Genomic DNA, 23,825 nt, shown 5'->3' with positions numbered 1-23,825 from the left:
TTCTGCTTGGATTGCTAGGTAACGGACTAGACTTTACTGGAGTTGCTAGTGGCAGTGTTGTTGATTTGTGACGTTACATTTGGAAGGTTTTTGAAACGGCTCATTTTCCAGACACCAAAAAACATGAACTTATTGCCAAAAAAATGGCTGGTTGTTTTTTTTGAGCAGTAGAGATCAAAATGGAAATATAAAAACATACAAAATGTGAGTTTTGCACAATATTTGTCAAAATTGAAATATTAATCAAGTGTTTACATATGACAACTTAACCTTAGAATCCGGAACATTTACGTCATAGACTGAAGTTTGATTGTGCTGTGCCTGTTTTTAAATAAAAAAAACAAACTAACATTTTAGTTAATATAAACCAACAAAGCTCTCCATGCAGCTGGGGTTGTTTAATAAAAATTAATCAATTTAGGACCTAAATGAAAGTTACAGTTACTTTGGCACACAGTTACACACAAAATGTTCCACTTTTATTTCAGTAATCAGTCGCTTTACTTCTAGCAAATCTCTGTTTCAAAGTCGCAGTGCAGTTCAAACAGACCAGGCTAACACACATTAAGCTACAACTTGAAGGCAATTTCTCCGTTTCTGTGAGTCAGAGGGAATTTGAGATGAGATCAGAGCGCCTGGCTGGCCCCTGACGACGTATCGCTCATCTTTCGGTTACGGGTGGCTGCTGTGGCCTCCAGTCACACTCCTTGAAGGAAAGAACCCAGGAAATCAAGCTAATAGAAATTATAACAGCGTCGTCTTTAGATCACCTTTTCAGAAGGCTTGTTTACTCAACTTTTATTATTTATTTTTTAAACCACTGCTCAAAGAAAAGGCTTTAGGGAAAAGTTTATCCTCCTGCTGAACTCTTTTATGATTCTCTGTGTAAACAGTTCTGGTAGAATAAGCTTACGCTCAGATGCTGGCTAACGCTACCTGCTGCGAGTGAGATGATTACAGAGAGCTGTTGGGCTAAACAGTTCTTGGAAATGCTGAGATGGGGGAGCTTCATGACATCCTTTTTATGGTGGATTTCTTGGTGACTGACTTTCAGCTGTTAGATATTGAACTGTGTTGGCGGTTTAGTTTGTAGCGACAGGAAGGTTAAATCTCACAGAACAATCCAGTGATTTTTCTATAACGGTTTGAACAGTGTCTTGTGTGCATTGCTAATGTTTCAGGTCTACTGTTGTAGCTACTGAATATTCTGCTTAGTATTTTATTTATGCGCAAAACCTTGAAAAAGTGCATAAGCATCCATCCATCTATGCTGGCTCATCCTTGCAGGGTTGCATTGGGAAATAATGCTGCATGAGTTTTTTGTTTTACTTTCACAAATTGCTTTTTTTTTTACCATTTAATTAAAGATGTACCTTTATCTAACTCCTGTTTGCATTACAGATATCTGAAGAGCTTCTGTTGATCAAAATTTTATTTCAGCTATTTGCTTAAATGGTGTTTGTGATACACTAACTGAATAGGGAATATGTTATTTGGATATCTAAAACATACATTTTTAATATTTATAGGTGTACTGGCTGCCTACATAATAAATACAAAATGTCTTGGCATAATCCAGGAAACAGCTTTGTTGCTTTGTATACATGAGACAGATACTGCGGTGAAGACACTCGTCTCTGTCAAGTATGAATCGCTGTTTACTGTACCTTATCCATGCAGGCCAAAAATGTATTTTATTATTTCTATCATGGTTTAGGTTTGACTAAAATGTTGACATTTTATTTTTACATGTTTCTATCTTATCTTTATGCTTTTATTTAATGTTATGGCTCGTCTTCTTCGTGTATTTTGGTGTTGCGTTGTAAGGGACAGCCTAATGTGTACAACCTGGTGCTTTACAAGTAAACTTGCCAGCCTATTATTCAAAAGTTTTCAAATCACATTAATGCCTGTAAATCATATCTGTAGGAGATATAACGTGCTTTCTTTGGTTCACTTTCTTTCTAAGTAGAAAGTTTTCTTTTTCACTTTAAGTGAATTCCTCTAAGATTTACTTAAAATTACGTTGCAGACCAGGTTTCGTTTGCTTGCTCTGCATCAGTATGTGAATTTTCACATGTGCTTGAATGAAGCGAGAACTCTGGTTTATTTAAAGTGAACCAAACAGATATAATGAGAAAGATTTAGGATTACGGTTTTGATTTTTCTTCCAACAGAACAATGATTCTGACCATACAAGCAAAACTACAATGAAACGTATGAGAATGGCCAAGTCAAAGTCCAGAGCTAAGTTATGCTCACTGTCCAGTTCCTCTGTAATTTAGCTGTTTGCAAAGCAAAAACTGCAAATGTTTTGTTTTACAAAGACTAAATACAAATGCATTCCAGTGTTTTTATATTGTAATTAGTTCAAAATTGCATGATTTACCTTCCATGTTATAATTATGTGCGACTTTATTGCACAAATTGCAGTAAAATACATCATTTCAAAAAGTTAAAGGCTTGTTATTTCTTTTGCAAAGCACTGTGTTTTCTTAATACTGCACATGTGAAATGCTCTATACCTGTAGTTGGTTCTGCTGTCTGACTTGGGGAGGATTTTATTTTCAGATTTGTCAGTAGTTTAATGCTTTTATGCTGTCATTCCAGCCTCATCTTAGTTTGTACTTTTAGTGCCTGCAGCTACACTATTATTGAGCATCAGGCAAACTTTAAGAATCCCAGGCTTGTCCTATTATTGGAGGGTGAATGGTTATCTGTAATTGCAGAGTTATCAGGGATGCAGACAAGGGGTGACATGGAGAATTTCTCCCTACAGTTGCACAAGAAATGACTCCACTTAGAAAGATAATTAGAGAGTGGAAGTAAAGAGGGCCTGCCGGTTTCTTTGAGGTTTTTCCTCCTCCTCTGTCACTCAAGTTTTCCAAACTGCCTCTGGATTTCTCATTGCCTTGTGAGAAACATTGTTCCTTTCCAGTGACCTGTACTCAGGAGCAGCAATTCACGCTATGCTGACAAGGTGTTAAATGTTTTGTAATTACCCTCTCTCATCAGATGAGCAGGCAGAGAGGTGGCTTCCTGGATTTACTTCCTTAGTTATTGGTCTTTAAGGAGAATGTGACAAGTTTATGGGCAGCATGAGGAAAGTGGCATCCCAAACAATCACGGTGGGCGCTGGAATTAAATTGAAAATTTGTAATCTAAAGCGCACTAACTCTTTTGGATCTAGGAAAACCTTAATCTTCCAGAGAGCGTCCCTAAGGAAATCAGTCTATTGACTTTTTTTTGGGTTGTTGCCTCAATCTAAGTTGAACACTTTGTACTCAACTGTGCTTTACTTTTTCTTCAGGGTTGCACATTTTAATCTTTAAAAGCAATGTTTTCAACTTTAATTTATATTAGTTTCTCAATAGCTTAACATCATGTTTGACTCTTTTTCACTGCTGCATCATATAAAAAGTATTCAATCCATATATGTTTCACATTTTTTAATACTTTTACAAACCAACCATGATCAACAAAGTTTGGCTTATTTGACAAAAGAAACACCTTCCATGTCAAAATGAAACATGATTTCTACAAAAATAATGACAATTAAGTAATATGCTGCGTTCACACCAAACGTGATTTGAGTGTCTGGTTTACATTCAAGGTCTCACGGCGTCGCAGCGCGTCAAGGGGGCGCTGTGACGGGTTTTGTGCATCTGGCACTGCGCGATTGGAGCGTTTTGAATGTCCAGTGCGTCCGACACAGGAGTTGGAAAATCTGAACTTTTGCCATTGGAAGTGGAGCGTCAACCAAACAGAGAGACTCCGCCATTTGACGTAGTGGCGGCTGTAGTTGTTGAACACAAAATGTTTAGCAAAGGCATCTGAGCCTCTGTTGTGATTGCAGAAGCTGTCACTACGTAATATTTTGTTGCCACTCTCTCAATTTCATCCACCATTCTACAAAGAGACCGGCAACGGAAACAACGGTTCGTCGCAACGCGCGTCTAGAGCAAAATGTCAAGCGTCTGACTTCAAAGTCAACTTGAAGCGTCAGATGAGTTTTTGACACGAAACGTGTTCAGTGTGAACGCAGCAATATGCAGCATCAAGCATCTTTACAAGCCTTTTTGCTTTTGTTCTGATATTGATGCGTTTGGGTCACATAACCCATCTACTTCCTGAACAGTTTGATGGTTTTGCATTTCCAAACAGATGAGCAAAGTACCTTCAAGACTCTGACCACTTTTAAGGTCAACCTTTAAAGTGGCGTTAAAGTGACCATTATCAACTGCTGTAATTATTACACATTCTGTAATAAGGCCTGTCTTTCTCTTTCCAGAAGTAGTTTATATTGTTAGTTCTTTGAAAAGTTCACATATACTATCTCTGTGAGAATTACTGTCAACAAAGTCATCACTCATGCATATTTGTTTGTTGTTTTCTCTGAAAATTTACATTGAACCTTGTGGCAACACCAGATAATAAAAAAAAGAAGAAGAAACTAATTGCCTGCAGCAACGGCATCCACTGGATAAATTAAAATTAGTTTTGCTGGGAGAAAAGAAACGCAGATCAAAGTTTTTGTATAAATCCTGCGGCAGTGTAATTCACAGCAAATTTCATGCCAGTTATTTGAATAATTATCAGTCCTACTGACCATCAACAATAAACAAATATCAGTCTAGATACTCGCTGAGAGCCAGTTACTGAGAGGATGTTGAGACTTCATCTTTATTCATCAGCGATCACATGAGAAAAAGAGACAAATTAACCTCAGCATCACAGCATCCACTTGTCAGCAAAATTTTGTCGCTGAATTCTGCTCCTTCCTTAGTTCACTGCTTTAAAATGGTAACTATATCCAGCCTTGTTTAAAGAAACATAACCTTGATGCAACCATTTTGAACACCGGAGGGTTTGTGTCTGAACTGACTTTTAGCTCCAAGATTAGACTCGGTCTGGCTCTCAAACATTCCCAGTTGAAATATTTTCTAGGAAAGCATTCGAGTTTCCAACAAAACCACACTCCTCTCTCTTCAGGTGAAATTTTACAGAACTTGAGGTTCTGTAAAATCTCTTTTGCGTCTGTTGCTAGAAAGCAGGACTTTTTAATAGTGTTACGGTATTTACACAAACATTCATGCCAAAAATGTGTTACATAATCTAAACGCTGTTACTAAAACCCTTTGCTTCTGTATGCAAAACGTTACTTGTCAGAAAACTACAAGTCAAACGTTTGGAGCTGAATCTAATCGCAAAGCTGTTGCAAGTCTTGAAAATTGCTGTTGACGGATGCTCTCCATCCTTTCTGATATAACTTGAGATATTTTGCAAAAGAAAAGAAATGTCTAAAAGGTCACTTTAAAGCTTTAAAAATCTGGGAGCGTTGCTGCAATTTGTGCTTCTGCAAAGAATTGACTTGGTGAGATGAAAATGTTTCAGAGTTTTATTCATATGTATAATAGTGTGAATTATTTTCCTTCCACTTCACAGTTACACACTGTTTTATGTTGAACTAAAAATAAAATCACAAATATTTAAATTTGTGGCTGCAATATGGCAAAAAAGAAAAAGGTCCAGTGGGTGTTAGACTTTTACAAGGCAGGTTTTTCTCTTTTACATATCAGGGTCATATTTATAGACATATATATAAAAAATTACAAGACCAAAGTCAAAATAAAGTTGTGAATAAAGTTGAAATAATTAGAATAAAGATATATATTGAGAATAAAAAAATATTTTGAGAATACTCATATTAATAATATTAAACCAATAAAGAAATGTTATTATTTTTTATGTTTTTGCTGTTCTTTTTCTTTAGAAATGACCCTTTATTATTTGAATGGAAACTAATTACAACCCCCACATTTGAAATCTATTGCATGATTTAATTTTCAGAGTGAATCCACTACAAATGAGCGCTTGAGTATTTTGGACCAGAGAGGAAACATGATTGAGTTTTCACTATTGTAGCCTAAAGGCTGAAAGAATTGTACATATTCTCCAGAAGATGCAGTATTTTATCTTTGGAGCTCAACGGTCTACAAGTCTTTGTTTTTCTCCATCAGGGCCTTCTACTCTTCTCTGATTACCAGGCGTCGACCTTTGACATATCAAAGCTTCCCAGCCACAGGTTTGAGGCCATGGATCACTTTGCGAAGTGCTTCCTGATCCTGCGTCTGGAGGGCAGCCGGGTGGAGGGAGGCCTTCAGAGAGCCCAGGGCGACGGCCGCGAGTGGAGAGCGGTGCGCGTGGACCTGGTGTCGCCGCCGGTGGATCGCTACGCCTACACGATGCTCGGCTGGACCGGCTCCCGGGTAAGGAAGCTCTTCACTGATGGTTTGGGTGGAAAAAAGCTGCCATCACCATTTAGATGTGGGTTTTTAGTCTCGTCACTGATTATTTTCTAATGAGGGCGTCATATTGAATGTTAGCCTATCATAAGGGTAAAAATCAAAAAGATTATTTCTGAATTACGTAAAACAAAGTGTGGACTTTAAGCTGCTAATTCCCTCTTTCACAGATGTTTGAGAGAGACTTGCGAAGGTTTGCTCGACTGGAACGACAGATGCTTCTGGACAACCATGCCTTGTATGACAAAACAAAGGTACTGTGTATTTTAGGGTACATAAAAATATACTTTCAATCTAAAACTTTATTTTTTCATGTTTATTTATACTGGTTGTTTTATTGAGATCCAGTTCACTGCAAAAACAAAATCTTATCAAGTATTTTTGGTTTAGTTTCTAGTGCAAATATCTACACTTGAAAAAAGGCAAAACTAACTATGAAGTAACTTTTCAGCAAGAAATACGAGCTTGTTTAAGTTAATAATCCCTTAATATTGATGAAAAAGTACTAGTTTCATTGGTAGGTTATAAATAAAATAATCTGCCAATGGAGCTAATACTTTTCTATATATATTAGGGAATTATTGACTTAAGCAAGCTCCTGTTTCTTGCTGGAAAGTTGAAAAAAAAGATCTCTTTTTGTCTTAAAATAAATTTAAATTTCTCTTTTGAAGAAAAAAATGCTGATGAACATTCATTTAAAAAAGACCCACAGACATTTTAAACAAAGTAAAAATGATCTGGTCGACGTCTGTAGCCACCATGGATCTACATGGTGCTCCAGTTTTTAAATTGATTTTGATTTATGCAAAGTGTGTTGGTTTTTTAGATCTTTTAGCATTTTTTTTGTTATCAGACAGGTTTTTTATGTGATTTCTTGATTGTACAGGTCTAGCGATATTCAGGCCCGGGTGCCGCTAATGAAATTGTACCAAAAAATGTGTATAATTGCAGTTAATTCATGATCTCATCAATCATGAAAACTGATTGTAGTATGTCACATTAGTCTAGTATCAATTTATGTGGTGATCTAAAATATGTAAGTATTGACAAAGGCAAACAGAAGCGATCTATAGTAGGAAAATACATTTTTAGATCATTCTAAATGAATTTAAATGAAAGAGTATCTCATTAGAAATTGTTTTTATACAGTTTGTTATTGATACAAAAATGTTTTGTATCAGTAAAGATCCATGCAGGCTTTAAATCGAACTCCGTTGATTTTCATGTCTTCACCTAGAAACACCATCTCTGCTTTCTTTACGGCCGTAGTATTCTTAGATCCTGAAACAGTTCATATCTGCATGGTAACTTTAAAGACGCCAACATTTGGCTTATTATTCAGTAAACTGATGGGAGAACAACCAAACCATCAATCTCATTGACAGCCATCTTCCAGCCTCGGTTTTTTCCTGAGCTTGCGACTATTCATCGCCCGACTTATTTCCGATGCATGGAGCAGACAGGCGAGCCGATTTTGTTTCGAGTCAAGTGGGACAAGTGTGTTAGGTGGATCAGCGTGCAGATCGACAGGGAAGAAACCCTGTCACTGCGGCGTCCCGTCAGCGGCTCCCCGGGGACGGAGGTCAGAGTCCCCGGGATCCGCGGGCAGCAGCTCCCTGACAGATATTATACACGGCCAGCCAACTCAGATGGTGTTTATTCAAATGCAAGGGCAGAGCTGCGCCTGCTGACAGTGCAGTCACCCATGCGCAGGGGCTGCATAAGAGGGTAAAACACACAAACAATCTTTTCTTTCCTTCCTACTTTGCTGAGTTCTTTACTTTTTCTGGTGCATTCGCCGCTCTGCCGACGGATGAACCGTCACTTCTTCTCTCTGAACTGTCAAGGTCAACAGAAAGCTTCACATGTTGCGCTCAGAAAGCTCTTCACGACCCATTTCTCATTCTGAGTCCAGCATCACAGCCATAATTAACCCAATGAAGATCAATTAAATGTCTCTGCGTCTGTCCTTCCTCCGCCTTCACACAACATGGCTCATGTTCTCTCGTTCTCACTTCGCCTTGGGCAAAAGGAGACTTTTTTTTTTTCTTGTCCATACTGACTGCAGTTAATTGGTTGAACGTATGGCTTAGGACAACGTGATAATAGGGCTTTCATCTTTTCCGTGTCCTTTCTAATTGGCCGTCAGTTTTGAAGGGACTTCTGCGTTGCTTGTGTGACTGGTGTCACAGAAACAGGGGGAGTGATGAGGACTTGTGTCTGATTAAAAGGGAAACATCTCAGCTAAGGACCAAAGGCGGTCGTTTAGAGGACTTTAATCATCCGGGTCTCTGGGAGACTCTCAATGGACACCAGCTGGTCTCTGTCTTATTATAAAATGCTTTAAAAAAAGATTAGAAGTCTACAGCATCCTAATGATCTCCACTCAATTATGAACAGACTCTGGGGAAGTCCTTGAACCGCCCTGGGAGTGTCGCACAGAAACACGCTGACTTGGGGTTCGTACATGTCAAATACATTCCTGATGTTACACATTCAGTGAGAGTCAGTTTTACTGGCAGAGAATGCGGTTATTGGCCGTTGTCGAAACATAATCCAAACCAATTACGGAAAATAACACGACAACACAAAGCTTTATGAGCGTATGGCGATGGATGTTGACAGCTTTACTCATAAAGGTTCACATTACACAATATTCACACTGGTGTTGAGAGTATGAGCAGAGGAGAATACTTAACAGGAAAGCTACTTATTGTATGGGGGATAATAGAAAGCAGTACATCTTAGAACGGCAAGGAATGGTTGCCACAGTGTAATAGGACCATTGTAAAAAAAATAAAATACATTTCCACCAAAAAAAACAAATACATCTGAGTTTGAAGTCAAAACTTGGCTAGAAAAAAAAAATCTCTTTGAAATTTTCCAGAACAAATCACAAAATCTTTTAGACTTTCCAAAGTCTAAAATTTTTGACACTTAAATTTTCAGATTTTTGACATTAATCTCAACATTTCAGAGTTTTTTCTTATGAATTTTGGGCTTTTTAAACTTGGATATTTCCATGTTTTTTCTCACTAATTTCAGAGCTTCATCTCAAAATTTCTGAGATTTTTTTTTCTTGCAAATGTTAAATTTTTGCAGCACAGACCTTTTCAGTTTTTACTAGAAAACTTCTGATGTTAATCTCAAAATTTCAGAATTGTTCTCTCGTAAATTTCTTAATTTTCAAACTCAGGAATGTCCATGTCTTTTCTCCAAAATGTCTGATATTAATCTCAGAATTTCTGGAATTGTTTTCTTGCAAATTTTAAAGAATTTTCCATGTTTTTTTCTAGAAATGTGGGAAATTCATATCAAAATTTCTGAGTTTTTTCTCGCACATTTTTGACTTTTGGAGTTCAGGATTTTTCAAGTTTTTTGTAGAAATCTTCTGATATTAATCTAAAAATTGTTGAGTTTTTTGATGGAAATGTACTAATTTTTTAAAATGATCTATAATGACTCTAATGGTTGAATCCATTTCATTTTTCTGTTTATTTACTTATTTTTTCCATTCCAAGAATCCTAACAGAGATTTTCGGAATTAAAAAGTCTCTTGAAACTAAAAGAAATTGTCATAATTAGTCCTTTATACACATGTGCAATAAAAAACCCGAGAGTTTTCTCGATTTTTAACTAAGAATTTTTTGTGAGTGGACATAGATATATGTAAATGCCCTGAAGAAGGGGAGTGTTTTAATAAAAGAGCTGGACACGGTGCTTCTGCTCCAACGGTTATTATTAACTCGATTTAACAGCAGTATGTTAGCAACAGCGCTAACAACGGAGCTAACAACAGAATTTAACATTCGGAGTGCCAAAAGAACTCACAGCTTTCTGAAAGTCAATAAACTCATTTACAATATACAGGTGTGTATATATATATACTCATACCTGAAGAAGGGGAGTGTTTTAATAAAAGAGCTGGACACGGTGCTTCTGCTCCAACGGTTATTATTAACTAAGGAGGAAGTTCCGGTGCTCTTCACTATAGCTAGCGCAAGCGCTAGACTCCCCCTGCTGGTTGAATTTGACCACTGCTTCAGACAAATCAGACTAGCCAGCCTCTGAAATAACCACATTTCAATCCATCACATATACAATACATTTATTTGTCCTCTGAAAATGTTCGTGCCTCAAACGTCGGAGGTAATTACTCCAAACGATATTTCCTGAGCAGCTCAGCTGATGAAGTCTAAGTTGGTGATGTTAGCTTGGGTAGTGAACCGTCCAATGGAGGCTGGTGTGTGTGTGTGTGTGTGTGTGTGTGTGTGTGTGTGTCCTCTGCTGTAACTCTGAAGGTTTGTGATAATTAATATGTGTTGTGGGTTTGATGAATGAGGACAGGTGGAGGATTTCATCATTCCTAGACAGACTGACTGCCTCCCCAGGCAGTAGGGATCCATGACCCTGCCCAGCACCTCCAAAAACACACACACCTCTGTACGTGGCTGGATCTACCCTTGAAAGTTGCTGCGTACGTGTGTGAACGATCAGCGATGCGACTCCGCCATCGCTTTGATCAAAACCCAGGTACTCTTGTTAAAGATGTGTTTGAGCTCATTAAATTCGCCGTCATTTGTTCCGACTGTTCGTGCATACTTTCACACACTGAATGCACGGAGTGCATTGAATGCAGTGAATGAGGGTGTGTGCATATGTGTCTTTCTGTGCAGGTAATTACTCTACGTCATGTGTAGGAGTGTGATTAATGAGGCTCTGGTCAAAAGGCTGTGAGCGTAGATGTCCTGGGTTTAGTCCTGAAGCACATGTTCAGATATGAAAGGTTCATTTATATTTTCTTTGTTTTTACGCCGACATCCTGCAGCTCTGCGGTTCAGCTTCAAACGAACCTTCAAACATGAATAGAAAACTGCTGAAACGACAGCCAGGCATCAAGTCAGAACAGCGACTCAGGTTTGAAACAGTCGGAGGAAAGTTTTGTTTTGGCTTCTTTGCTCGACGTCTTCTTACAAATTATTACTGATTTACTTCTCTGGTCTATAATTATTTCTAGTTTAACTGGATTCGCTGGGAACGTGTTTCTCTTTTCTAAGTTCAGTTATGTGTAAAATATCTTAAATTTATATCTAATCAAATTAAGTTTAGTTGCCTGGAATGATGCTGCTTTGAAATAAGTGTGATTACATGTAATTGGACTTGAATTAAAGCTTTTTCTGTTGATTCTCTGCACATTCAAACTAAGACCTGAATATCTGGAACTAAAACAAATGTGTAATCTCCTGATTAAAGGCACATAGCCATTTCATAACACAAACAAGTAACTATGTTACCCTCAGTTTTATGAAATGCTGCACATATTAAACATAACTTTAAAGAAATTTGACTTTAACTTGAAATTGGGTCACTGTCTCTTTAAGAAGCTGCCATTCTTTCCGCCTTCAGTCCCATTATGCAGTTTCCAACTGTTCTTAGCAGCGTTGCTGTTTGTATGATAAGCCCAGAGGATGCGCCGTTCCAGCATAATTAAAATTATGTAATTAATTAATTGAAATTAAAGTGTTACAGTCTTTGCCTTAAAATTAATATATCAAATCTAATCAATAAAAATGTATTTGCACATTTCAGCAACAAGGCAGTTCAAACATTATAGACATATGACACACATGAAAATGACTGTAAACATTTCAATGAACTCTACACTTTATACAAAAACACACTGGCAATAATGTACTTAAAATACTCAATGATTCTAAAAATCCCAACAGTCTAAATTATGAACCAGCCACCCCAAAATATAACAAAGTAACTCTCCTTTCTTAGTTGCCAGGAAAAATCCTCAGAAATATTGGCTGTTATGAAAAGATAAACAAAAAAAAGGACATTTTTAATTAATCGCAAACTGAAAAACCAAGAATTGCTTCAAGAGGCGCTGGAGATTCTTTTCGAAGAGATTTAATTGACTAAATGGAAATTATTCTGCAGGTTGGTCCCCCAATTTTTGACAAAAGTCATAAAATCTTTCATTTAAAAGTGCTGATAATTTTAAGTTAGTTCGGTAATCCACAGGGCACTTCAGTAGTACTTGTGTCAAGCACAGGGCTAAAAGCTAAATTTAATTCAACTCTCTGTCAAATTATTGTATCTTTGATTTGAAGTTCCAGCATGCTGCTCCACTCCTCCACCGCCCTTCCAGCAGTGGATGAGTGGACAATAGCGGGGCAATTGCACTGGGCTTTGGGGAGCAGCCGTTTTGAAAGTTCCCCCTCGCCCCCGGCCGGCCGGTTGGTGCTCACAGGTGGCGTCTGCATTGAGGACAGCAGGCCTGCCTGGAAGGAGGGCCTCGGTTTGCTAGCTGAGAATGAGGGAGGAGAAGTTCAATTTAGCTGTTGTTGGCATGTGGACTCTAAGGGGTGTCACAAGCACACTTCCTGACAGACAAGTCAGCCAAAATGGGGGTTATATTGAGGCTTCTGCCCTCTAAATACCCTCCTGGCATGTGAGGAGAGATGGGAAAATTGCCATTCAGAGACATGAGGTTATATTTGGACACCATGCCCTGCAAAAGTTAAAAATGTTTTAAAAGTTGTTGCAAAAAGTGAAAAAACTGCTACATGTTTATTCTCTGGCATTGTGACACTCAAAATTGTTGTCTGATTGTCGATATGAGGCCCAACAAATTTACCTTCACAAGCAGAACATGGCGGCTTTCGCCATGATGCTCCACTTGGTATACTGCTGGGTTAAAGACATGTGACCTGGATGATGCACGAAACTCAAATGGGGGTCAGGAAGTGGATTTCCCTGGCTCAAAATGTAGCAATATGGATAAGAGTGAGTACGTTCATGCTCCAAAATGTTTCCACCCTGACTCTTTTTATTTTACCAGTAGTAATACTCAAGGTAGAATAGTGGAGCAGAAAAATACATTTAAAAATCAACAAGGTCTAATGTAAAAGTTCTTTTGAATCAGCTTCGAACACATTCCTTATGGACGTTGTTACATTTAGATCCACTAACGGAGCGCAGATGACCATGACTCAAATTAAAAGCTTGCTGCAACAATCCAATAAGCTTTAATTCAATAAGCTTCATGATATCTATTTATAGGAGCACGCATGTTTACCGTACTCATGCAATGGATAGATCTGTGCGGAAGTCAACTTAGTAAATAAAACAAAATGGCGAACTGCTTTGTCTATCATCTGTGTAAAATGGGGCTGAGGAGGACGGCATGTAGATAATCAAAAGCCGGAGGGAAAGTTTATTTTTTCCTCTCTGTCTTGTTTTATATTGGCCACAAACAAGATGCTGCATTTCATTAGACGTACTTAGCGGCTCTCAGGCCGAATTATTGTCAATGTTTATTACTGCTGAGTATTCCTGGAACATTAACCTGATAATTGCTACATGGGCAAAACTATTTTCAGGAACTGAAACCGATTTAAAGTTTTTGTTTGCGTTTTTCCTTCCTTTTAGACTTTCCCCAGTTTGGGCTACTTTATTATGGGCTGCATGCGGTTTGTTAGTGGTTGATTTTGCCCACTGAATTGAATTATTTTCCCTTTTGCTTGACCAACCACACTGAAGTTTAGAGTGCATCTAGGCACATGAGGATTAGACCAAAAAGGCAAAAGAACAAATCCGGTGCTGGTATCGTTCTTTTTTTTGAGGAGTGATTAAAAAAATCATAAGACAGTAGGAATAAGAAAATTATTCCTGCATGGGTTTACAGAAATCTGGAGTGAGTTAAAGATTAAGGTGATGACAAGGGTGATTTCCAATTTCAGGGTCTGTGATGTCATCAGCATCAAGAAGAAGAGAAAAAACTGGCCTGCAGCTAAATGAACAGAATTAAGCAATTCAGAATCAAACCCTTATTACTTAAATGCAATTTTTTGAACTTTCCTGTTTGATAGGTTATATTTAGATAAGCCTGTCTGAAACTGTAGGGCGCCCCCTAATGGTCCACAAGGTACTCAAGCTGTACCTCTGTACTCAAGCGGTACACAGCTTGAGCTCTGAGCTCAAGCTGTGACGCTACAGCTAGCTTATCACTCAAAAGATAAACTGAAGATACTGGTGGAAAGAAAATGCCAGGGCTACTAATATGATCGGAGGACGCCAAGAGAATGTCAAATTTTTTATTAAAATTATTAAATTAAATTAATTAAATACAGATAAACGACTGAAAGAGTTAATTTTTGTATTTAATGGTGCAGAAGAGGATATTTGTTTCTGCCAAAGCGACTCAAGTATATTTTTCTTTTATTGTGCTTCTAAATGACAAGTAGGCCTAAATGTTGTTAATGCACACAACACTTGGTAGAAAAGAGCTTCTTTTTGGACTTCCATGAGTTTGACATTATTAGAAAGCGTAGAATACACACCGTTAGAATCTGTAAGTAATTCAATGTGCCTCCAGTGTAGGGGTGTTCATGACTTTTTTGTGTCCATTCACATTTACCACACAGCACTGCCTTTGTTCATTAGGACGAACAAAGAAAACATTACTTAAATATTTTCATTTTAGGTTGTATATATTAAGATGATGTTGTTGCAGGGCAGTTTTCATGTTAAGTGTTTGTTAAATGGGTTAAATAGTCCTCAGCCTGAAAAAGCTTGAGAAACACTAATTTAGATCCACTCTAACAGTGGATTTAAATTTTAGAAAGATTGAAAGACCTTTCCTATAAAATCTGAGTAAAAACATAGAAATTGGCGGCTGCAGTGTGACAAACTGTGGAAAAGTTCAAGGTGTAAGAATATCTTTGGAAGGCAACGTATGGCCAGAGGCAAATGTCAACCTTTACCTAACGGCTATCGGCTATGCCGACCTCTAACCTCAACAAAAAGTAATTACAGAAGGTGTTAAATGATAAATTCTGTATTTTCTTGGTGTATTTGGATAGAGTGTCAGAATACCAGCGAGAATCCACGGCTGTTTATTATTGAGTACGTAAAAACAAGCAGCATCAGAGGGGAAAGCGTAACGTCTCAAAATATAATTGAGCATTAATGACAAAATTAAAGAATATACGCAAAAAAGGAGATTTGATTGGTTTGGTAATTTGTGTTAAAATATTGTCACCATGAGAGGAATGTTTCTCACAGTGGGTCGAGCAGCCACTCCTGTAAATATTTTCACTGCAGATAGAAATGTCATCACCATAGGTATCAATGTCAAAACTACAGGTGAGGATATCACCTCGGGTGATAACAGGTCTTCAACTGCTTGTCACATTTCAGAAAATATCCAATTATTACCCCCAGAGCCAGCTAAAGACTTAAAAAGACACGACTCCATGTTGTGAAAACACTGCCCAGTAAAAAATGGGCATCTAGAAATGGACCGATTCACTGCATTTAAGTCATCTTTAAGCAGAGGTGGATGAGGAATAGCTTCCTAAGCTGGGATCAGAGTGGAGGATTTAAAGAAACTCAACATATCTCATATTTTCAGGCCGTCAGCTGCAGATTTAACTCATAATACCTTGTCTTACGCTCCACAAGAAGCTTGCACCTACCAGTGAGATAAGGACAGGAAATGACAGATTACAAGTCACTTGGATTTGTAAATGGGATTTGGAAAATTGGACCACCTCGAATGTTGCAAACATGAGCTTTCTCTCTGAGTGCAGTCACAAAGTTAGGACAAGCACGGTGCTAACATTTCCAACAGATATGAACTATTTGGAGGAAATGGAGAGGAAAACTTATAAAGCAGACACAATCAACGTTCATGACCACAAGGTGAACAGTTTAAAAAAGAAAAATATTTTATCATTCTCAACTTTATAACTTCTTATCCTTTATAGTCAACCCAAAAATCATATAGTCATCATATATATACATATATATATATATAATTTATGTTTTCAGTGAGCATGTTATCCCCCCTATTAATGAATCAATCAGTTCAGTAACATAAGTTAATTTGATCAACAGAAACAACCTTTCTGTATTCTGCATGTTTACTTCTTCTGCTCTCTTTCTGCATGCAAATGTTTTCTCTTCTTTCACCAAAATAAAACCAGAAATAGCAGACAGTTGTCAGACGCAGTGCAAAACAAACGATTTATTGATCTCAAAAGTATTCATGGATGCATACGGTATTTCAAAGTGCAGTGGAAGTATTTTTTTCTTGTTCATTATAGACTTTGTTTAAAGAAACGGGCAGCAGTAGGTAAAAACAGAGAAGGTCCTGTGGAACATTTCGCTGCCCTTCGCCTTGCTTGTCATTACTGATTACATTCGTTCGCCTCCAGTCTGTGTCCAGGCGCTGTAATTAGGATGAATGTGTTTATCTGTTCCCCGTCCATGTTAATACGGTAGCCGCGCAACAGGTCTGACTTCATTTTTCTGCTTCCCTTTCCTCCTCTAAAAGAACTGTCACTCAGCATTACCACTACTGGAGTTTCTTTGTTTGCACAAATTTCAATTTTTTTCTCTGTCAGTCAAAAACGGGTTTAAGGAATTTTTCATTTCAGGGATTTGCTTTGATCAGAGCAGTCCGAATGGTTTCTCCGGTATGTCGCTGAGTTGGTTATGAAAGACTAGCAGCCTTGCAGAAAGGTAAATCAAAGTGGACTCAGAATGGATAAAACAGAGGAGACGTTTATGATCTGTACTGTTAAAAAGTGTTTATTTTGGACTCCAAATATACTCTGAAATGTCTCGTCAGTTTACATTTTCTCCTAGAAATATCTAAAAGGTCTGTTTCACCCTCCAGATGAGCTGTTGAATTAATTTCATTCTGCCTCAAAACAAGATGACTGTCAGCTGCAGCTGCCAGGAAACGATGTTCCCATGACAGGCGGACAGTGCAAATACAAAACGTTAATTTTAAGGTAGAGTTGCCATGTGACTGGGTCGTTTCTCTTAGAGGTCAGAGAAACAATTAAGAGACTTTAATGAGGAGGGGTGGGGAGTGTGAAATGGGAGGGCTGCTGTAATAATGGAGGACTGTGATGGAGTAAACCTGGTCATCTGGAGCCAGTTAAAAATGCCTTGGTTCCATTCTGTTTTACTAACATCGACAGTTTTATCTTTAAAGCAGATTTGAGACTGTATCTACACTTAGGATTAGGAAAATGGGAATATTCCTTGAATTTTGGTAATTTTTGTTGTTGTGACAACGCTTCTTGGCAATAAATCCTACACCGTTGAAAAAAGATTGCTTAATTCCCTTTAAATGCAAAATGCATTTCTGGATTGCGTCCATGAAGTTCTTGCCAAATCATCTCTGCCAAAGCCGAAAAACATTTGGTGGAGGCGTGGTGGGGCATCATCTCCCTTTCTGGAAAATAAGGCTAATCACCACTGGAGGCAATCCTAATCTTCAGAGATATCAAGATGAGATTCTGCAACCAGTGTGAAGAAATTTCTTCACTCTTAGGGACCAAACTGTATCTTTCAAGATGAAAACACACTCCTCCACTTAGTGTGGTTAACTAAAGTATCTCCAGATTAATTTACGCGCTCAGGTTAAGCATAAGGTATTGATTCAGTAAATCATGACACTTTTAATACAAAGTTGACATTATTCAAAATGTCTTTGTTATGACAGCTTGACATTAACCAAGAAATTATGATCTGACATAAATTTGTTCTAAATGTATTACTGATTAAACGTTAGCTTTAATAACATAAAGCTACATAATTTTACAGTTGTCTTAATGGTTAGCATTAGCTCCTGCTAATGTTTTATGTGTTTTGCGGTTTAGCATTAGCGAAGCTAAGATTCTCATTACTATATTAGTAGTTAGTGAACTTCCCCTTTTGTTTGCTGTGCCTAACACTTGCAAAAATAACTACTGTCGATTTCAGTGCAACCATGTTATTCTCCATGACTACCACGGCGGCCATTCTGAAAAAAGGAAACACAAGATCAAGAAAATGTAACTGATTTCTGTGGTTCTAAATATAAAGTCAGATAATTTGGCACCCATCACATTCATCTAGTTCAGTGCAAAAAATAAATTTTCCATGATAACCATGGTTGTTGAGAAATCAAAACATTGTCAATAAATATGATTAATATGTAAAATTAGGTATAATTTGACAGTAAAAGTATTTGTCTGTGATAAATATTGGTAAATTTAGTGCAAAAATAAATTTTCCTTGACGGCGATGGCAGCCATGTTGAATGTTTTGCTGTTTTACAGGAAGATGTAAAAAATCTGTAATTTTCTTGGATGATTGGCCCTGTTTCTCAGCTACAATTGAATATTTCATTACTTTTAATGCTTTAATATGTTTACTACATAAAAATTGAGGTAAATTGATTCTTTAGGTAGGACGAATTGCTGAAATGAACTGACTGTATTTATCACCGTAGTTCAGCAGATCTGGAGATTCTCACAAATTGTGAGTGTTATTTTCCAACACATTAAAATGCTTTGGATAGACAGGCTACCACTTTCTGTATCACAAGAATTACACTTAGCTTTTCATTAGATGTGTTTACCAAGTAGCTGTTGAAGAGCTGGGGAATTTGAGTCAAATCAAATATGGTAACCCCAAAAGTGTCTCAGCTGGAAATGTCAGAGGTTGTTCGCAGAGAAATTATCTCGACTGGATAAGCAGAATGTATCCAATTCCTAGACAATCCATTCTGCTCAGATGCTTTACTCAAATTCAAAAGGTGAGGTTGAGGAGAAACCAGCACGTTATCAGGATTCGTCCCCTCAGGTCTCTGAATGTCTGAATTTGGTTTCAAACATAAAATAATCGTTGAGATATTTCAGTCTGGAGCAAAGCCATAAAGCTATCACTTACCAATACTACTCATGTGAAAAAGGCATCTTTCTGCAAATAATACTGCAAAAATCAAAGCAGAATGCAATCTTAATTACCAGATATAGTCAGATATCCTTCGCTATCAAAATAGATGAAAACAAATGGTGAAGCAAATAAATGAAGAGCATTTTACTCTTGTTTAAATGAGATAAAATCCAGAACAATCGTTGGTTGGTTTGTTTTCACCAACAGTTTTCTTCTCCATCATCACATTTTGTGTGTCAAACAAGGCAACCCTGTAACATCAAAGAGAACGGAGCAAATACAGAAAAAAATAAAATAAAATAAACATGAGCTGCAATTTATATGCTAACAGGATGGGAGTATTTCTGAATAGTTTCCATGTGAAGCATGAAAGGGGAGGCAGCTCGGGGCAACAACATTTAATACGGACCTATAGTGAAGAAACAAAGGAAATAGACTACAGGAAAGACTTAGGAAGAATTAGCATTGGCTCAGAATGGAGATTGGATTTAAGAAGGTTGAGTTTTCAATCCTAAGCTTCCTTTTTTTCTGATTTACTCATTTCTGTAAATTGATAGGGAACGATTCTTTTGCTTCAAGGTGTACCAGGCTCTAACCGAACAGATAGCCCAACAATTCAACCATTTAACATCAATGCTAGTCTTTTTTTACTTAGTAAAGGGTAGAATGGCAAAAAGAAGATATATTCTGTCACAAGTAATAGATTTTTTTCTAAACAACAATAAATACATAAATGTTATTATTGTGCTATTCTCAAAGACAGGACACAGTTCAGATCCAGAACAAAACTGCAGTTTGTTGCTCTAATATCAATGTAATTAATTTATGAATAAAAGGAAAACTTCTCTCTCTGCAGGGTTCTGCCACACAGGATTAATTGGGAACACACAAAAAGATTTTAGTTAAATTATCAACGAGTCATATGAAAACATGGAGGAGAGGAAACAATAGGATGCTATATGTGTTGAGTCAGATAGCCTTTTAAATCACTTTAAGTTTATACGTTTTGCTGTAAATGTGCTCCATCAACACAACTGACTATAATTTTTAGCATGTGTTTTAGATGAAGTGTTATTAGTTTACTAAATTCAAGCTAGAGCAACCTATATCTAGTTCTGGCAGCTGATTTACACACCGCACCATTTACAAGAAAACGGAGAGAAAAATAATAATATGGGTATGAGGGACAAAGAAAACAACAACTGACCAAACAGAAATAACTGTGAAAATATTCACTATTAGTTAGCATTCTAACTCCATATAGGAATCCACTAGACAATTATTTGATCTGAAAATACTGATAACTACCACTGTGCAGCTTTTAAATAATGAAGGAAAATGAGATATTTACTAAAAGTTTCTAGCAAATATTATAAAGAATTCATGTAGCTGCTGTATGCTTGTAATTGTGCAATTGTTTTCTTTTTCCTGTAAATTGGTGTGTGTAAAAATGTTCAAAAGATGATCACTTCACAACTAAAGATAGAGCAGCTTAGCACCACAAACTGTTGTAACTGTTCAGAGGAATTTCTTTTGCTTGAAAGTTGTAACAAAATTTGATTAAATGGTTTTGGACCTTTGAACACGGAGTAGGTCATACAAGTTTGAATTGTAAAAACCATTATATATTATTGTTTTAAAGACATGCAATCAGTGTATTTGTGAGGTAAAAATGTGGTATTTTTTTAGGCTTATGATACAATCATGATCTCAAACCGTCCTGACTGGTCTGTGGTTTGCTGTGTGAAAGTCAGTCAGTCTCTAAGACCGATTGCTAAATAAATCAGAATGGTCATCTATTCAGTTTTCACAGCAGGACAAGTAACCTCAGTGATAAATCACATTGCTTCCTGCCGCGCAGTGAAGGGAAGGAGTGCTGGCAGCACGACGAGCTTGGAGCTGTTGAAAAATAGACCAAAAATTAAGCTGATTTACAAGCTGAGGAAGAATGATGAACACATGTAGCAGAGGGGAAATTTGAGTAATGTAAAAGAACATTATCTTTTCCCTTAAACTCTCCCATCTCTTTTCCCCCTGTCACCATCCCCAGCTCATCCTCTCCTCCTCCAGCCTCCCATCCACCCACACGCTGCCTGTTACCACAGCCTAATGGGTGAAAATAAAGGATGGGAAGTATTTATAGATCCCATTGAGCTTGTGTTTTGCATTACTAAAGAATGGAATTCAATAGCAAGCTATTATCCTCTAAATCCTGCAACCTGCAGTCTGTTTTTTTTTTTTTTGTCTTCCTCTGGGCTTACTGCGTGAAGACGAGAAACGGTTCGAGTCTGTGAACTCATGGAAGAAAAGAACGGAGAGGGAAGATGTGGGATTCCGGGTTGAGGGTTGGGAATGTTCCTGGACAAGGACATGAATCGGTTCGTTCGGCAGACGCGTCCACTTCCATTATTGATGAAACCAAATGGCAGAGGATTTTTAGGAAGGCCTGCTGGTTAGTTGTCTGCCTGTCATGTAACATTAATTGACACTGCTGCTGCTGTAGCTCTGAGAAGCCCTCAGTCCAGAACTCCTATTTCAGTTTACCCCATGATTTATTTACAGCAACACTCAACTGAACAGTCATTGGGTTGCTTCAGGTTGGCTCTGTAGTCTCGGCTCTGACTTGCTTCTGAAAATGGATAGATTCACTGAGGAGCCTGGAAAAGTGAAGAAAAATATTCACCATAGAACTTCCTGAACTAAACCGCAGAAACCTGACAGATAAGCAATGAATCAATTAATTGCATGACAAATTAAAACGAGCTCCATCATTTCCATTCTGATGATTAATATTTTATGAAGGGGGATTTTATGAAGAGAGACTTCATAATACGTTTTATTTATGGTTTTGCTTGTTTGGTGATTTTTATATATTATTGTGTCGCAAATCTTCCAGTTCCAGTGTCTTTAATTTTGTAGTCTTTACAAAATTAAAGTTTTTTTTTAAAATTTGAAACAGTAAATTGACATTATTATGCCATTATCAATATATTGCTTGAAGATGGTTTCAAAACAACAATATCATTTATCGCAATAATTATTGGCACAATTTATCGTTCAGTAAAATTTATCGTGACAAATTTTAATGACAAAATTTATCAAAGCAAACTTTCAATGTTGCTTTGATAAAATGTTAAGTTTTATCAAAAGTTTATCAAAAATTGAAAGTTTTTCATAAAAATATCAAAACGTTTTTGATATTTACAAAATTACTTTCAATAGATCAAAAATGGAAATATTTTTTGTGTAAAATATTTCCTAAAATATTTTTGCGAATATTTACAAAAATATCTATCTTACAAAAATATTTTTGCAAAATGTCTTTGTATTATATCAATTGCACCGCAGGGCAATTATCCGGGTAATTTGTCATCTAGCAAAATTTGTTGTGACAAAATTCAGTGACAAAATTTATCAAAACAAACTTTCAATTTTGTTTTAATAAAACTTTCAATTAAAATTAAGTTTTTTATTTTTAGTTTTTTTTTTAATTTTAGCAAAAATGTAAATATTTTTTGCAAAGAAATATTTCCAAAAATATGTTGTAAATATTTTTACAAAAGGTAAATACTTTTTGTAAAAATATTATTGTATGCTATCAATTGCACGCCAGCGCAAAGTAGCCACTTTGTGTATATCTCACCGTAAATGTCACCATATTTATGTTTTTATTGTATACATTTCTTACACTATCTGCACTGGTTGTTTTGGCCTTAATCTCATTATAAATTATTATATTAACAATAAATTCATTCATTCACTTTCCTCCGATATATTCAAAATTTGTTCCATACACTCAAACTCCAGACAATATAAATACACGATTCCCTGAATGCCATCCCATAATATATTTATATAAATGTACATGAAAGCACTCCAGGAAGCAGCATAGCTTTTATCTGCTGATGTCATGAGGCAGTGATTCAGTCTGCACCCGATTCATAGAAGGTCGAGCAGAAGCTATTCCGAGTGCAGCCTGTTGATTAGAGTCCGTCTGCACAAACATGAGAGCGAAAAGCAAAGCAGCGATGTGATGCTCTCCTTCACGCAGGGCGCCGCTTCTATCATGATGCAGCCGCACAGGATGTGGCTCGTCACCTCCTGGCCTCAGTCACCAATACTGTACGCAGTCTGGGCTAAACAGGGATACATTAATCAGGCTGCGTGGGCTTTGACATGAGTCGGACCAAATAAGAACCTTTTCCCCTTTGTTCTTTTCAGATGCAGTCCATTCACGACAGTTTAGTGATTCAGAACAGTTTAGAAGAAAAAAACCCACAATCACTGATGCATCACTTAGAAACCTTCCTTTGTGTGAACTGTGATTTATCTACAAGTTTCAAACTAAATGCATTTCTGTACAATTTAACAGTGAAAAATGAAGGTGAGAATGGGAATACTGTTTACCTTGTCTTGTTATGGCTGTTGATTTTTCAGTCATAAGGAGAAGCAAACAAATACACATTTTAAAGCTGTAAAGACTCTGGGGAAAATCCTTTTAGCACCTTATGCCTGTCTGTGCAGTAGATTCACTCTGCAGACACAAACATGTCCAACAAGTCCAGCAGATTTGCACCTGGTTGCAGCTCTTCAGTCACCAATAAAGGAGATATCATTAAGCAAACATAAAGTTGGAATATTAAATGTTTCAGAAGTATTTCCGTACACAGAAAAGACTTGGTTCTTACCATCAGAGGCACCTTATTGTGTCAGAACAGTGTTTCTAATGCTGCAAAATGTAAAAGAGAGTAGAATGATGCATCCCTTATTTGT

General features: G+C 37.1%; 1 protein-coding gene across 2 annotated transcripts in view; it reads left to right on the top strand.

The window, feature by feature from the left end:
* The window catches only part of dntt (deoxynucleotidyltransferase, terminal), a 91,118-nt gene that overhangs the window by 52,883 nt on the left and 14,410 nt on the right, over positions 1-23,825 (top strand). The window contains exons 9-11 of one of the 2 annotated variants that reach the window (XM_028006025.1): positions 6,021-6,269; positions 6,476-6,559; positions 10,653-10,832. In XM_028006025.1, coding sequence (XP_027861826.1) covers positions 6,021-6,269; positions 6,476-6,559; positions 10,653-10,703 — 384 coding nt within the window. In that variant the 3' untranslated portion in view covers positions 10,704-10,832. Of the gene's footprint in view, positions 1-6,020; positions 6,270-6,475; positions 6,560-10,652; positions 10,833-23,825 lie in introns of those variants that run through there. The other variant, XM_028006024.1, reaches the window with a different exon arrangement.

This window comes from Xiphophorus couchianus, chromosome 22 (genome assembly GCF_001444195.1).
Source record: "Xiphophorus couchianus chromosome 22, X_couchianus-1.0, whole genome shotgun sequence".
NCBI lineage: Eukaryota > Metazoa > Chordata > Actinopteri > Cyprinodontiformes > Poeciliidae > Xiphophorus > Xiphophorus couchianus.
Note: the sequence above shows the minus strand (reverse complement) of the source record. Positions and strands in the feature narration are given on the sequence as shown.